The sequence below is a fragment of the Mauremys reevesii genome, linkage group 2 (assembly GCF_016161935.1).
Source record: "Mauremys reevesii isolate NIE-2019 linkage group 2, ASM1616193v1, whole genome shotgun sequence".
Lineage (NCBI taxonomy): Eukaryota > Metazoa > Chordata > Testudines > Geoemydidae > Mauremys > Mauremys reevesii.
Window position 1 is genome coordinate 201362787 of NC_052624.1, and position 16224 is coordinate 201379010.

General features: G+C 43.5%; 1 protein-coding gene and 1 long non-coding RNA gene across 20 annotated transcripts in view; one reads left to right on the forward strand and one right to left on the reverse strand.

The window, feature by feature from the left end:
- Nucleotides 1-16224, reverse strand: part of PTPRM (protein tyrosine phosphatase receptor type M) — a 717223-nt gene that overhangs the window by 387394 nt on the left and 313605 nt on the right. For all 19 annotated transcript variants that reach the window (XM_039523703.1, XM_039523700.1, XM_039523699.1 and 16 more), the window contains one exon: nt 5625-5799. In XM_039523703.1, coding sequence (XP_039379637.1) covers nt 5625-5799 — 175 coding nt within the window. The remainder of the gene's footprint in view (nt 1-5624; nt 5800-16224) is intronic.
- The window catches only part of LOC120397608, a 51015-nt gene that overhangs the window by 415 nt on the left and 34376 nt on the right, over nt 1-16224 (forward strand). The gene's annotated exons all lie outside the window — the stretch shown is intronic.

Below are 16224 nucleotides of genomic sequence, written 5' to 3' on the forward strand. Positions count from 1 at the left end.
CCAAATCTGGACAGTCCAAGGAACTGGCAATCTAGTTTCCGAGACTGTTTGACTACAGAGGTGTTCTGTTGAAAGTATGTTGAAAGCCATACTTTTTGCCCTATGAAGTAGGAGATGGAGACCTGTTGTACATGCACTTTTTGTATTCCCCCTTGACCTTGTCAAGGTGTCCCTTCACGTTCTCTTGAATGTGATGGATGTGTTGTACTAGGTCTGAGGCAGATGCACTGGGGGAGGATGTGGGTAGTCGTGGGTGAAATCGGGGGTGGTACCCATAGTTGATAAAGAAGGGGCTGTGGCCTGCAGATACATGGTCCACATTATTGTACGAGAACTCTGCATAGAGTAATGGTGAAGACCAGTCATCCTGGTGACAACTGATGTAGCATCATAAGTATTCGAGGATCTCGTTGATTCTTTCCATTTAGCTGGTCAATTGAGGATGGTAGGCAGAGGACAGGTGTGTTTGGCGTGTTTCAAAAAATCTGAAATGAGCCTCCAGTAGAAATGTGCAAAGCCTAAAAACTGTTGTAGGTCACACATATTGTGGGGGCATGCCCTCTTGCAGACAGGTTGAACTTTGCATGGATCTATCTTGATTCTTTCTGGGGACAGGATGAAACCCAGGAACTCAGTTGAGGTCTGATCAAATACATACTTCTTAAATTTAGCGTAGAGACTATGTTGTTATAGTCTCTCCAAAACTGTGTGGACGTGAGTGGCATTTTGGTCCAGACAGATAACATATTGATCTTCTCAGACTAAGTATACCACCATGAACTGGTCCAGTACGTCTCATAGCACATCTTTCATTAAGTGTTGGATCCTTTCTGGGGCATTAGTCAGTCCAAATTGCATCAATATATATGCAGCATGGCCATAAGGCTCCAAGAGGTTGTCCCTTTCAGACACAGAAGTAATTCTAAGCTCCCCAGAGATCCAGTTTTGTGAATATATGAGCAGCCCCCACATGGCCCAAAAACTCTGGAATCAAGAGTAGCAGGTAATGGTTCTAGATCAGCCTCGGCTGTGGGCTGACCGGGCCGACCCTGCGTCCAGTTTTATTGCCCGCGCGGCTCCGGCTCCGCCCTCCGGCCCTCATGCCCGCCACGGCTGCAGACGGGAGCCGGCGACGTGCGGCGCCCCGGGCGGAGCCGCGGGAGGGGCGGGGGCTGCGCGACGGACCACGAACAGCAGTCATGCTGGTGCGGCAGGTCCCGCGCGCCCTCTCCGGTACACCTTGTGTGGTGCGCTGTTTTCCCTTATTTTTTATATTTTGGCCCTCCCCCAAAAAACTTTGGACACCCCTGTTCTAGATTGTTGATTTCTGAGCTTAAATCAGATAACACAGAGGCAGAGGCTGACATCCCTCTTTGTAGTTAATAAACTGGTATGGAAATTTTTAGCTCAAAATTTTAACATTCAGCAAAGTTATAAGCAACTGAAGACAGGATCTTATACTGGAAAGTGTCAGGCAGTGCTACCAGCTCTACTTATATGGGAGACAGGTATACAGAAAAACAGGCACAGGCAGGCAAGCAAATAAAGAGAAAATAAACGCTTAAATATACTTAAGCATTCTCTATTTCACAACTGTTGACACCCTTGATGACAAGTCTTTCATAATTTCTTAAATCTTGCCCTCAATTTTGGAACACACTCTTTCTTCTAAAGGTCCAAAACACATTGAATTCTATTCAAGGTGCTAAATCTTCCATTTGACAAGATGCAGAAACAAGAGCCACAGACGGTACAGATGGCTGCCCTTACTTAAAAACCTAACAAACCTCCTTCTAACCAGTCTGACACCTAGGTTTACCTTGTTTGACCTCAATAAGCAGTTGATATTCTAATAATCTGATGCCCTTCTCAGAAAGGTTCATTCTGTTCTCCTAAATTGAATCTGACCACTATTAGAAAAGTTCAACCCATGGACCATATATAGAAGACTAATTTGCTTTACCAAATACATTTAATCAATTCCACCCCACTCTTTTCCTTTTTGTTCAGTGTTTGATTACTTTTATGTCACCTATTAGAAAAGAGCTGCTGTTTTTTCCAATAAGCAGGTGATCTGACAAGACCAATTTCATGGCTCACATTAGACAGAGATAAAGTGACATTTCAATCCAATTCCCTGACAAACAGAGGAGGATATTGTGTAGTCTGAACACACAGAATGACAAGTCACTGACTCAGTTCAGTCTTTTCCATCAGAATAAACAGTTAGGTAAATTGAAAAGTTTCCTTTTAGGATTTATTTAAATGAAGCAGTCCTTACTTTTATTCACTTTCATGTAAAAGACAGAAGATGTATAAACAACAGTCTTTGTCTTTTCTTCTTGATGTGTGGAGACCTAATACATTATTTAATGGCAAACTTTTTGTTCACTAACCAGGCAATATTAATATTTACCATAATAATAATGTACAACAATAACATACCATTGGGGGTTAACTGACAGCTCTTTAATGGCTTCCCCCCCTCCATATACTAAAGGCTATGTTACACCCATCCCTGCTCAGATACACAAGTTTAGGGTAAGGATAAAATGAGCTTTCCTATCCCTGCACATGAGCCAGGCACAATTAGGGTTGCCAATCCACCCAGTTTCACTGGGAATCTCCCAGAATCAGGCCCTAATTCCCAGAGGCTACTGAAGCCAAACTGGGAGATTTTAGGCACTGAAAGTCTGGCGGCGCAGCGGGACTAAAGCAGGCTCCCTGCTTGCCCTGGCCCTGTGCCGCTCTCAAAAGTGGCTGGCATGTCCCTGAATCCCCTGCGGGGGAGTGCGGCAGGCATCTCCATGCATTGCTCCCACCCCAGAGCCGACTCAGCAGCTCCCACTGGCTGCTAGGAACTGTGGCCAATGTGAGCTGGGTGGCACTTGTGGGCTCAGGCAGCACACAGAGTCCCCGGTGACAGTGAGGGAGGGTGGGGGAGAGCGAGCGATGGAGGAAGAGAGGATGGAGTGAGCAGGGTGGGGCCTGGGAGAAGGGGCAGGGCAAGAGTGGTTGGATTTGTGTGATTAGACAGTTAGCAACCCTAGGCACAATCCCAGTTCTTGTGCTCCCTAGACTGGCTCCACAGCCCAAAGGAGTTAGCAGTCTTTCCATTAACTCGCCCACTCTTGGGGCACTAGAGCCTGGTTGGTGCCTTCCTGCCACATGGCCTGGGGAAAAAACTGCGTAGAGGAGCCAGCCAGAGACTCCAGATGGTAGAGGCAGAAACAGCCGACCCTTGGACACTCAGAGAGCTTTCTACAATTTTGCCTGGATTTTTTCTGCCCTGTGCCTGACTGGCTGTTTGCATCAACCCTCACCCTCCTTCTCCCTCACAATCTATTCACCTAAGTGTCACTCCATACATGCTCCTCTTATCCTCTTCTCCCTTGCCCTGTCCCCCTTCCCACCTTCCCTTTTCTTCCTGATCACTTCCTCCTCCTCCTCATTCCCACTTCGCTGAGCTTCTGTGGTATTGTATTCTCATGACTTCCTCTTACCTTATTGACCCAGCTTTCAGCATTTCCTTCAGGGCTCATTCTCCAGCCTCTCTTTCTCTTTGCTGGAGTCCTACATATTTACATTCACATCCTCGTCTTCCTCTACTCACTCATTCAATCCCACATGTCTATGCCGACTCCCATCTCTTCTGCTGTATTCTTTCCTTTTCTCCATCTGTCCATTCTAATAACCTAGATGCATTTTATACCATACCTACCACCACAATATCTTACAAGTGCCCTGTTTATCCACTGGCTAAACTACAGCAGCCTCCTATAGAGCTGTGCGTATTTTTTTCATAACTAGCGGATCCATTCAGAAGTGTTAACCTGTCGCTTAAGGCCAAAAAATTAAACTGCCTTGATGATGGATTAAGGGAGTAGAGTTTATTGAAATTAATTCCCTTATAGAATCATAGAATCATAGAATCTCAGGGCTGGAAGGGACCTCAGGAGGTCATCTAGTCCAACCCCCTGCTCAAAGCAGGACCAAACCCAACTAAATCATCCCAGCCAGGGCTTTGTCAAGCCTGACCTTAAAAACCTCTAAGGAAGGAGATTCCACTACCTCCCTAGGTAACCCATTCCAGTTCTTCACTACCCTACTAGTGAAAAAGTTTTTCCTAATGTCCAACCTAAACCTCCCCCTCTGCAACTTGAGACCATTACTCCTTGTTCTGTCATCTACCACTGAGAACGGTCTAGATCCATCCTTACCCTGCTACTCCCTGTTCTATCACCTTCTTTCACACCAAAGAAGTGGTGGCCAGGTGACAAGAATAAAATATGGGGACACCGCCACCGAAGCAAAAAAAAAAAAAAAAAAAAGCCAGAGCGCCACCGAAGCCAAATATCGGGACAAATGGTGTCCCCAACCACACATCCGTCGGGACACGGGACAGACAGCTGAATATCGGGACAGTCCCGATTTTATCGAGACGTCTGGTCACCCTGCACCAAACACAACACTGGGGCCATACAGCTTATGGGAGTTATGATACTGGCTCAAAAAGAAGAGAAAGATGGGCCCTCTCTAGCTTAGAGGATGCTATTTTTAAAAAAATCTGCTATTGTGGTGAGGGCTTCTTTCCCCCCACCCCAGTTTCCAGGGAAAGTGCATCCTGATCCTAACTGCTAGGGGGTTTGGTGTGGGGACACTCTCTATGTCCCCATTCACCCACCAAATAAAATTTTAGTTTCTTTGGAGGCGAAAGGAAAGAAAGACGATAAGTCAGTCTTCAGTCCCAGGCCCTCTTCTTGTCTGATAGGTATGGAGCTGTCAGCCAGAGAGATGTAACACATTTAGATGGCGTGGAGCTTTATAAAACATATCAGTTAATGGCATATCAGTCATACAAGAACTGCCCCTACCCCATTTTAGCTGTTGGGTTCCTGTTCACTATCTATAGCATTTGACCTTACTACTCCCTTTAGAAAGTGGGAATCATGAACAGATTAAGTGGCCATTGTTATGGTTAAGTACTCTTCAGACTCAGGATCAACCTCCATGTTAGAGTACCCTGCAGAGCTTCCAAGAGCCAGCTGCTATAGAATCTGTATTTCTCTGAAAAGATCTCAAATATATTCTCTCAAAACCTGATATAAAAAGAAGTAAGCAAATAGAATGCAATATAGTTGTATTAGCACTGGTTTCTATGATGCAATTGGTCATCTTCATATACATTCATTTCACATTTTGAACTTTTCCTGCTGTTTTAAAACCTCCCATATGCTGAATATTTATATTTTAAGAGTTTCCCTTTATTTTCTCATAGCTCACACTAAATACATTTTTAGGATGCAGCCTCCACATAGGAGATAGGTTGCAAGGAACATTCATTCCATTTCAGAAGAATCATCTAAATATATTTAAAAAAATATTTTTAAATAATGCTTTTAGTACACAAGCAGTAGTAGAATTTAATAAATAACCCTCCAGTGTGGCATCTCCCACCAGTCTTTAAGAGCAGGACAGGATCTTGAGATTTACGTAAAAATGGCCTGAGTCACAGGTCTTTTTTACTGAGTCTCATTGGCTTTAATGGGCTATGGGTGACATACTTAACAATTGCATGCTCTTATTCCATACACCAAATATGTACATATTATATTCTGAAATACCTTTGACTATCAGTTCTGCATAGCTTGATACTCCAGCTCCTCCTTCTGTGCGAATCATGCAGCGGTAATTGCCAGCATCTCGCTTTGTAGCATTCACCACATTAAAAAGAGCTACGAATCGACGATCATTAGACACCTTTATGTCCTTCAAAGGTGCATCCCTTACATAAATGCCCTAGAGTAAGAAACAAAAGTACAAATATTGTTTTAAAATAAAAACATATTGAAAAACAACTTTATTTCTCCAACTCTCTCAAAAGAGGGGGACCTGGAGTTTCTGAGAGCTGAACCCTTTCTTATTCTGAATTTCCACAGGATTGAAAGGAAACATCATTCCCCTAGTGGGAGAATTCACAGAAAACCCTGAGAGGAATCTGTGATGTTGCACCCCATAATGCTTATGGAAATATGCTTATGAGTGTAAATATGACATAACTGGAATATGTTTTATGCTACATATGCCATGTAACATATATTTGCAAAGGTTATGATCTACTGAATACATTCATCCTATTTGTATTCATGTATCATTTTTATATCTGAAGTTATAAGTGTTGGCTCTATGCTTGTATTTAAAGTGTTTGCTGTAGGAAGCACATAAGACAGATTTGGTCAACACAGTGTGAAGGGGTTGGGTTATTCAAGTAATTGGGAGTACTTAACTAGCAATGGACTTTGGAGACGCCAATCCACATCTGAGCTTTCCTGGGAACATTCAAACTAACATGTAAACAATGGTGTTGGCCTGCAAAAAGCTGAATCATTCAGAGACATGTGACTTTCCCAGGTGGCTAGAGACCCCATCTTGTGGCTGTGAGGTGGGAGAAGAGAAAGATTATATAAGCCCCTAGAAACCCCTCCATTTTGTCTTCAGCTGGCTCAAGAGATAGGCTCTCCACCCCAAAGAGATGCCTGAAAGAAACTGGAACAAAGGACAGTAACTACGGGGGTGTGAGTGATTGCTGGACCCAGACTACGAAAGAGTCTAGTCTGTCAAAGAAGTTTATTGGAACATCTCGGAGGATGAGATTTACCTGCATTTAGTTTCCTACTGTATTAGGCTTAGACTTGCGTGTTTTATTTTATTTTGTTTGGCAATTTATTTTGTTCTGTCTGTTATTACTTGGAACCACTTAAATCCTACTTTTTATATTTAATAAACTCACTTTTTACTTATTAATTAACCCAGAGCAAGCATTAATACCTGGGAGAACAAACAGCTGTGCATCTCTCTCTATCAGTGTTATAGAGGGCGAACAATTTATGAGTTTACCCTGTATAAGCTTTATACAGAGTAAAATGGATTTATCTGGGGTTGGATCCCATTGGGAACTGGGTACCTGGGTGTTGGAGACAGGCGCACTTCTTAAGCTGTTTTCAGTTAAGCCTGCAACTTTTGGGGGACGTGGTTCAGACCTGGGTCTGTGTTTGTAGCAGGCTAGCATCTCTGGCACAACCAGGCAAGGTACTGAAGTCCCAAGTTGCCAGGGAGAACAGGCTTAGGGGCAGTCTGAGCACATCAGGTGGCAGTCGCAAGGGGGTTTCTGTGACCCAACCAGTCACGGAATCTTGTAGCGTTTCAGGCCCTTGGTGCCATTTTTTCTGCAGAGGGGAATGCAACGGCCTATTCCATTTAACTGTATTTGTTGTTTTTGTTATGTTCCTGTGACTTTATTTAAGAACACAGAGCAGGCTACAAAACTGTATGAGGCCTGCCCTATGAACTATCTAAGAAAGCTAGCCCTTTCTGTTTTCTGTCCTAGGAATTTGTAGTTTGTGTTGCAAAATTTAAGACCCATTAAGGAAATGCTGAGCTCAGTTTGTTAGTTATTGTGTTTAGTTGTCAACATATTGAAAGTAACCTTAAAATACTGTTAATAGCCATTGAAAGCTGCAAATAATGGTCACATTAAATTGGCTATTGTACATAATTCATGAAGCCAGAGTCAATGTTAATCACAGTATTAACGCCAACGTAGCAGGATATTACACAGTAAATAATGATTTGCATTATTTTAACAAGTACAGTAATATAATGTCATTTCTCTTTTAAATGTAAATTTGTGGTGACAGTATTGTAATTTAAAATTTTAAAACTATGTAAGATTCCCGAAGTGGAAAACAGTATGAGAGCCATTGTTTTAAAATTATTCAGCCCTGTATCCGAGCACGACTTGAAACAATTACCATCTCCTTAAAATTCCTAGAAATCTTTTCCCTTGCCAGAGTGACATCACAATTACTGTAAGCAAAGCTCAGAAAGAACCATTTCAAGCTAAACCACTATTTTCATTCTCTTTGCTTACGGTAGTTGTGATGTCATTCTGGCAGAAAGACTAGGAAGTTAGCAGATAAGATTAATTAGGAATTTAAGGAATTAATAATGTTTAAGTGCAGTACTAATTTCAGTTTTAACACAACAGTCATTTAGGCCTAATTATCAGAGTTGCTGAGCAATCACAGTTGCCACTGATTTCAAGTAGAGTTCTGTGTACCCAGCACCTACATCTTTTTCCTTTCTAACCTACTAACAAATGTGAAAAATATAATTTAGACACAAGACAGACAGGCACAAAAAACTGTGCTGGAAGACTCATCTTGTGGACTGCTTTGGGACGCTTTAAGAGTAGGCTAGTGTTGTGAGTAAAGCAGATAACAGGCTTAGACTCAAGTTCCTGACCAGTTTGAAGTTTACAAGATTGTCTCAATTACAACAGAACTGCAGAACTATTGAAGTATACTGAAAATTATTTCTAGCTAACATGATGTTTCTTCATGGCATGAGGTGAACAGTTTGTTTTGCAGGAGAAACAGCAAAAAGATGGCAATTTTAGCCTCTGGGAAGAGAAAATACATTTTACTTACTCACTGACTTTAGATGCCAGGAGTAGAGAAGAAACAGATGGTTAGATTACCCTGTCCTCGCAACAGTGAAGGAGGTGGGAGGGTCCATAAGAAGCTCCCAACCACTGGCCTTTTGCCCTCATGGAGGATCAAGTCACATTCATATTCCCTGCACTTGGTAGAGCTCAGGTCCTGATCCCTCCTATGGCAAGGGCACAAGGCACTCCAAAGGGAGGTCAGGAGAGATGGGGTTATGACTTTACATAACCTTCACATCCATTTGCACAGCTAGCAAACAGAGAGAGGAGAGAAGGCTAGACCAGGCAAAAGGGTGGTTTACTGCATACTCTCCCCCTTTCTCCCAGGACTGGTCTCCTTGGAGGTCTTCCTGGGGTTGTGCCACTCCATTTCTCCTCCAATACAGACCAGATTGTAATATACACAAAGGGCACGTCTATACTGCACAAAAAGGTGTGTTGTTAATGCAGGTTAAAATAGCAGTGAAAACATGGCAACTCATCTTTTAACTTGGTTAGCAGCTTGAGCTTGGGTTAGCAGCTACAAATAGCACCTGGATGTTGCAGTACTGGCAGTGGCCCAGGCTAGCATCTTGACTCCAAGCCCACCCAACCCCGCTTAGGTTTGGTTGGGGGGAGAGGGGTCGGGCGCTAGCCCAAGCAGCTATCCATACCACACTGTCCATGCTGCTATTTTTAGCACACTAAGACCTGGTCTACGCTAGAGGGGCATCAAACTAAGTTACGCAATTTCAGCTATGTAAATAACGTAGCTCAAGTCAACGTACTTAGACCTACTCACCGCGGTGTCTTCACTGCGGTGAGTTGACTGCTGCCACTCCCCCATCGGCTCTGCCTGCGCCTCTCGCAGCAGTGGAGTACAGGAGTCAACTGGAGAGCACTCAGGGGTCGATTTATTGCGTCTAGACTAGACACAATAAATTGACCCCCGCCGGATTGATTGCTGCCCGCCGATCCGGTAAGTAGTGTAGTCATATCCTAAGTCAAGTGGAGCTAGCACAAGTTTGTCTATCTGAACTAGGAATCACATTGCTCAACTGTAGTGCAGACATACCCATAGAGGCTTTAACTCAAGCTGCTCATCTGAGCTTTAAGTCAAGTTGCTGCGTCTTCACTGTCATTTTAATCCAATTTAGCTAACACAGGTTAGCTAACCTGAGTTAACAACACATACTTTTTGTATGTCTGTTTTGTGGTTCAGATATACCAAAAGTAAAATATGGGAAGTCCAAAGAGAAAATTGTCTTCCTACTGGTTCTAAAGGGCACATTTCATATCTTTTTCTGTGGATATGTAAAATAAGAAACTAGAATGATTTATGCATTTGAGAGACTAACTGCAGAGTTTATTATAACGTATAATCTATTGTTCTACTGGGATCCTGCCATCCTTTAAGCCTCCGGTGGGTTCTCATACACAAGCTAATTTGCCTGATTTCTAATATCCCACTTTCTGCCCCAAAAAAGAGAAAATGATTTGATCAAGTGTGGGAAGTTTTAGCCGTAAGGTACACATCAGCTATTCTTATATCAATAACCTTGACTGAAACTAGAGGAGCATGGAGCACATTTCCTGAATGCAATCTATTCCATTCTCTTGCTCAAATAAACACTATACATGAAACTCATCAAACGGAGCACAGCTTGGCTAGAGATGATTTTGCACATTTTCAGCTCCCTCAGGAATACAGAGTTCAGCAAATAGGTTGTTACTGGTTGCTCTAAAAATCACAAATGACTTCCAGAACAAGACATATTTATTGCTAACTTTACTGAAGAACATTAAGACAGTTATTGAATATTGTTAAAAGGATATTAGTAAACATTAATCTTAACTGAATTTTTTTTTAAATGTTTTTTTTCCTATTTAAGGAGCTCTAGTTCTAAGTTGCCAGTTTAGTGAGACTGGCAGAACTCAAACAGTGATGAAATAAATCATTAACATGAGATTCCATAGTAGATCTCAGAAAAAAATTTTTTTCTTCATTTTCATCCTTTTCAAAAAATCATTTTTCAAAGGAAATTTAGTGTCAGTGAATGGTGTTAGACTGATGTCCCAGGGAACACCATTCCTGTTATCCAAAGAAAAAGTACAGTACAGAGATAGTAATCTCGCCTATGCCTCCCAACCCTTGACCTAGAGGGGTGACACCAATGGAAAAGAGGGTTATTCAGTGTAGTGCAGCATGAACAGAGAGGATTGGTAATGAATTAAAGTATATGATGAGTTAAATACCTACCAGACCACAGTAAAAATAAATAAATAGAAATAAAAGCCTTCCTTCAGCAACTGCTAAATGGATAGGCACAGTTCAGTATTTCTGTACCCTGTATAAAGAAGAGTTAGATTAACAATGGACAGTGCTAACCATATAGCTAGAGCTAACATTCTTCTCTTTTAGCACAGCGATGCTGTATCATTACTGGTAAATGAACATAGCATAACAAGTTCTTTTTACAACAGACACCTTCATAATCCTATGGGGGGACCTTCAGGCATTTTGCCTAGTACTATAGTCAAAAAGCAGTCACTGTAACAACCAAAAATGGAGGAAAAGGTCCAAATGTATGATCAGAGTTTCTTTATATGGCTTAAACACATTTTATTTCAAGGTTTTACTACAGCAGAAGTGAAACAAGTTTCTCAGCACACTAATGATTCTGTTTCTCCATACAATTTTCTTGGTTTATATGTAGACTGTTTTCCAGGGTTTATTAACTTTAAAAAATTGGGTTAAAAATTCAAGTTGCAATGATGAAATACATGTTTTGTAATAGTTTCTTGTTTTTATTTGCAGAATTTACTTTGAGGGGCAGGGGAGAAAAGGAGTTTTATCTAACAGTGGATAATTTTATATGGTAGCTTATTTCTCAAATGAGCTAAAAATCAAAATACATTTTACTCTATTGCCATTTTCAATACCTTCATGTGCATTTTGCTTTGTATTGCTTCATACAAGATTTACATTAATTTTGAAACAACAATGCTTAGATAGAGGTGCATGAACGCAAGAGGCTCCTCGTTTACAGTACCGTCCATGGCCAAGGAAGGGCCCTTATTTTGTTTCTTTTTCTTTTTGTTTAAATGTGAGCCACACTCTGAGCCACTGCACAAAATCACCACCAAACAGTACAGGTAACACAGTGGTCACTCATGTAGGGAAATTTAACCCTAATTTTGAAATCTGAAGAAAAGGCGCAGGAATCAGGGTTTCTTTTTTCCAGATATAACACTAAACAGAGGCCCATTATGGTACACTGCATATTACATTATTTCAGTTTTAACAGCCAAAATCTATTTAATTGTAAGATGATACAGTGGGATCCCAAGACTATTTGAAATACTCTAGGTACAATTAACAAATGAAGTATACAATATATTTCCCTACTGAAAACACTGCAGACTTCTTTTTTGTTGTTTACTAAATATTCCATTCAGTACAGTTCAGAAAAAAAGCAAACAAACTAAATGCTCTGGAGGGGTTCTTGAGGTCCCCAAATGTTACTTTTTTAAACCAATGACAGAATGTACCTGTGCACACGCCATACACACTTTTGTAATAATCTTTGTACAAAGTAGGTTTTATAAGGTATCATTTGAAAACTCAATTTCCTGGTCAATATTGTCCTCAAAATATGTGTGGCAACACTTAAGTTATAGGATTCCACTGTATGGTGTTATTGACACATGTTCCAAACTGAGGCTGGGTAACCAGGGTAACCAGGTGTCCGGGTTTAGACTGGAACACCCAGTCGAAAAGGGACTCTGGCGGCTCCGGTCGGTGGTGCTGCAGCACTGAGGCAGGCTAGTCCCTACCTGTCCTTGCTGGCACCGCGCTGCGCCCCAGAAGCAGCCAGGAGGTCTGGGTACTAGGTGGGTGGGGGGCAAAGGGGCTCCACGCACTTCCCCTGCCTCAAATACTGGAACCGGCCAATGGGAACTGGGAGGGGCAGTGCCTGTGGGTAGAGGCAGTGCGTGGAGTCTCCTGTCCCCGCTCCCCGGACCTGGACCTACTGGCTGCTTCTGGGGTAGGGTCAGGGCCGGTGCAACCATTTAGGAAGATTTGGGGGGCGCTATTTTCTTCGGCAGCGACCGCGGCGGCCGGATCTTCGGCCGCCCCAGTCGCCGTCGGCATTTAGGCGGAGGGAGCTGGGGCAGGGGGGTGCGGGGAGGGCCGCCTGCAGCAAGTAAAGCGGTGGGGAGGTGGCATGCAGGGGAACTTCCCGTCCCAGCTCATCCCTGCCCCACCTCCTCCCCGAACACGTCGTGGCTGCTTCACTTCTCCCACCTCCCAGGCTTGCGGCACCTAAAACTGATTGGCTGCCGCAAAGGGGGGCGCCACAGGGTGGAGTGGGGGGAGGGGGCAAGGTGGAAGTTTCGCCTAGGGCCCAAAACATCCTTGCACCGGCCCTGGGTAGTGTGACCAGAGTCCCAATTTTATAGGGACAGTGCTGATTTTGGGGTCTTTTTCTTATATAGGCTCCTATTATCCCCCACCCCCTGTCCCGATTTTTCACGTTTGCTGTCTGGTCACCCTCTTCTGGGGCGCGTACAGCACGGTGCCAGAGCAGGCAGGGGCCAGCCTGCCTTAGCTCCCCGCTGCACTGCTGACTGGGAGCCGCCCCTGCTGTGCCACTTATTGGGAGCCTCCCGAGGTAAGCCCACACCCCAACCCTGAGCCCCAGCCCTAAGCCCCCCCAAACCCGAGCACCCTCCTGCACCCCAAAGCCCTGCCCGAGCCCAGAGTCCCCTCCCACACCCATATCCCCTCATTCCCATCCCCTCCCCAGAGCCAGCACCCCCAGCCCAGAGCCCTCACCTGCTCCCACACCCCTGCCTCAACCCACAGCCCCCTCCCATACTCCGAATCCCTCGGCCCCACCCCACAGTCTGGAGCCCCCTCCTGCACCCCAAACCCCTCATCCCTGGCCCCAGCCCAGAGCCTGCGCCCGCACCTCAAGCCCTCAGCCCCTGCCACATTTCAACACCCTGCCCCAGCCTGGAGCCCCATTCCACATCCTGACCCCCCCATTTCTGGCCCTACCATGGAACCTGCACTCCCAGTTAGAGCCCTCACCCCCTCCCCCGCCCCAACCCCCTGCCCCAGCCCAGTGAAAGTGAGTGAGGGTGGGGGAAAGCAAGCCCCCGCGGGAGGGGGAATGTAGTGAGTGGGAGAGCGGGGTATCGGGGAAGGGGCAGGGCTAGGGTGTTCAGTTTAGTGCGACCAGAAAGTTGGCAATCTACAAACAGCTCTGTCCTAAACAAAGGAATGTGCGCTCTGCTTAATGTGCATTTAAGCAGTAAACAGAGTCATCAAGCAGGAAGGGGAACTGATATAGTTTATTATGGCAGGCACCAATAGCATTTTACCTTTATTTTCTTGCAAGCATTTCTCACTTTTATGCCTCATATCTCTCTTTGTAGTTAATAAACTTATTTTATTCTAATTGCAGTTTGGGAAACTCCATTTGTGATAGCAAGTTGTGTGCACATTATTTCTGTTAAAGGGGAGTCTCTCCTCCGCCACAGCAGCCACAGAGCTAAGGCTGGGAAGGAAGGCTGTCTCTTCCCGGCAGCTGCAGCTCTGGAGCTGGGGAAAGTCACCTTTCTCTGGCCGCCGCAGCCCTGCCGTTCCCAAATTCCCTGACCCCCTTTTCTCACCCCACTGCCCCCTCCTACCTACCTTCTATTTCCCCCAAAGCCACCAACTCACTTTACATGTGCATCTTCTCCAGGGGCCAGGCACCTAATTAATGGAGCCAGGCCTGCGACACTCCACTAATTATGTGGATGGTCCTTCATTCTCTTGTGTGCGACCACCCAGGCGCGCACCTTAGAGGGAACTATCCATGGACCACTTGAATAGAGCTCGCGGACCACAGTTTGAGAACCTCTGGTATAGGGTAAAAGCACACAAAAGACCAGATTTCACAGTCCGGAATTTTCATGGCCGTGAATTTGGTAGGGCCCTACCCAGAATGAAGGTCTTAGGACCCTAATGGGGGAGAAGGGGTGGATCAGAGCCAGAGTCCCATTGAGACTTGGGTACAAGCCTTGTCATTTTGCAGTGTGGACACAGCTCAAGCTGCAGACTTGAGTCAGAAGATCTGCATAGGGCAGCATGGAGTATGGCAGGAGATCCAAGTCCAGCAATTGTAAACCCAGGTTTACAATACAGTCTGGATGCTCAAGTATGGGCTTAGAAACTCCAAGCCCAGGAGCCTGGATTCTGCAAACCCAGGTTTACAATGCAGTGTAGACATACCCTGGATGACTACATTTTAACTGATGAGTCACTTCTTAGAACAAAGATTTCTGTAAAACCAAATACTCCAGCATTCATTATTTAGTATTCATGGTTGTGGAAAAACATTATATTTAACTTGAGGACATACACAGGCTGAAACCCCAACTGTAATGGTGACAACATGTTAAAGACACACAAAAGAAAATTGGAAGTATCTTAACATGCACACAATTTTCAATGTGGCCAACCTAGAATGAGACGAAATAGGCTGATGGTTAAATTAGACCGGGGTCGGCAACCTTTCAGCAGTGGTGTGCCGAGTCTTCATTTATTCACTCTAATTTAAAGTTTCGTGTGCCAGTAATACATTTTAACGTTTTTAGAAGGTCTTTTTCTATAAGTCTATAATATATAACTAAACTATTGTTGTATGTAAAGTAAATAAGGTTTTTAAAATGTTTAAGAAGCTTAATTTAAAATTAAATTAAAATGCAGAGCCCCGCAGACCGGTGGCCAGGACCCAGGCAGTGTGAGTGCCACTGAAAATCAGCTCGCGTGCCGCCTTCGGCACACGTGCCATAGGTTGCCTACCCCTGAATTAGACTTTCAGTCTCCTTTATGCAATGAATTAACATAAATGAACAGCATTTTACCAGCAACAAGATATACATTAAGTTTTAACAAAAATCAGAGCAATAAATTTAAAGACATTGACATTCTAGGATGTTAACTCCAGCAATTTAAGTAAATTAATCAATCTCAAGGCTTTTTTTTTTTTTTAAATAAACTCTTCTGCCAGTTCAGGCTTAAAAGGAAAGCTAGGTCAATCATCCTTTATATTCATACAGGTGGAGTAAGCAGCTTTTCCTTTATTTAATAAAATAAAGAGTCTGCATTATCCTACTTTCAAATATGCACATTAGTAAAATGACTATTAATTTCATACCACTGGGATCACTACTAACAGCAGTAGTGCTGGAAATAATTTTGTTTAAACCATGCATATAATATAAATCAAGCAGTCATTTAATTCCTCATCAAAATTGTTTTCTAGAGTAGTTTTCATTCTAATAATGAAGATAGTTGGACCTCTGAATGTCTAGAATTGCTTTAATAACCCAGAAAAAATGTTTGCCAATCAAGATAGAAAAACCAGATCCTGTGATTGATTATCCCATGCTTATTCCACATGCATATATTAACAAGTACATTTAAATCAGCTAATGAGGCCAACCTTGAAAGATGGAAATGCTAAATATTACTGTCCTGTTTGGGATAAGTCTATTTCAAATGCCAGCTGGAACTGCATTGTGCAAGTGTAATTATCAGATATTCAGACGAAACATTATTGGGAGGGGGACTATGCAGCGAAGATTTCAAATTCCAACTTTTTAATGTTTGGTTACTGAGCTTTCTCCCCAAATTACAATGCTATCTGTAAGTCTGTGTTTTTCATCTGCAAATGAATGCT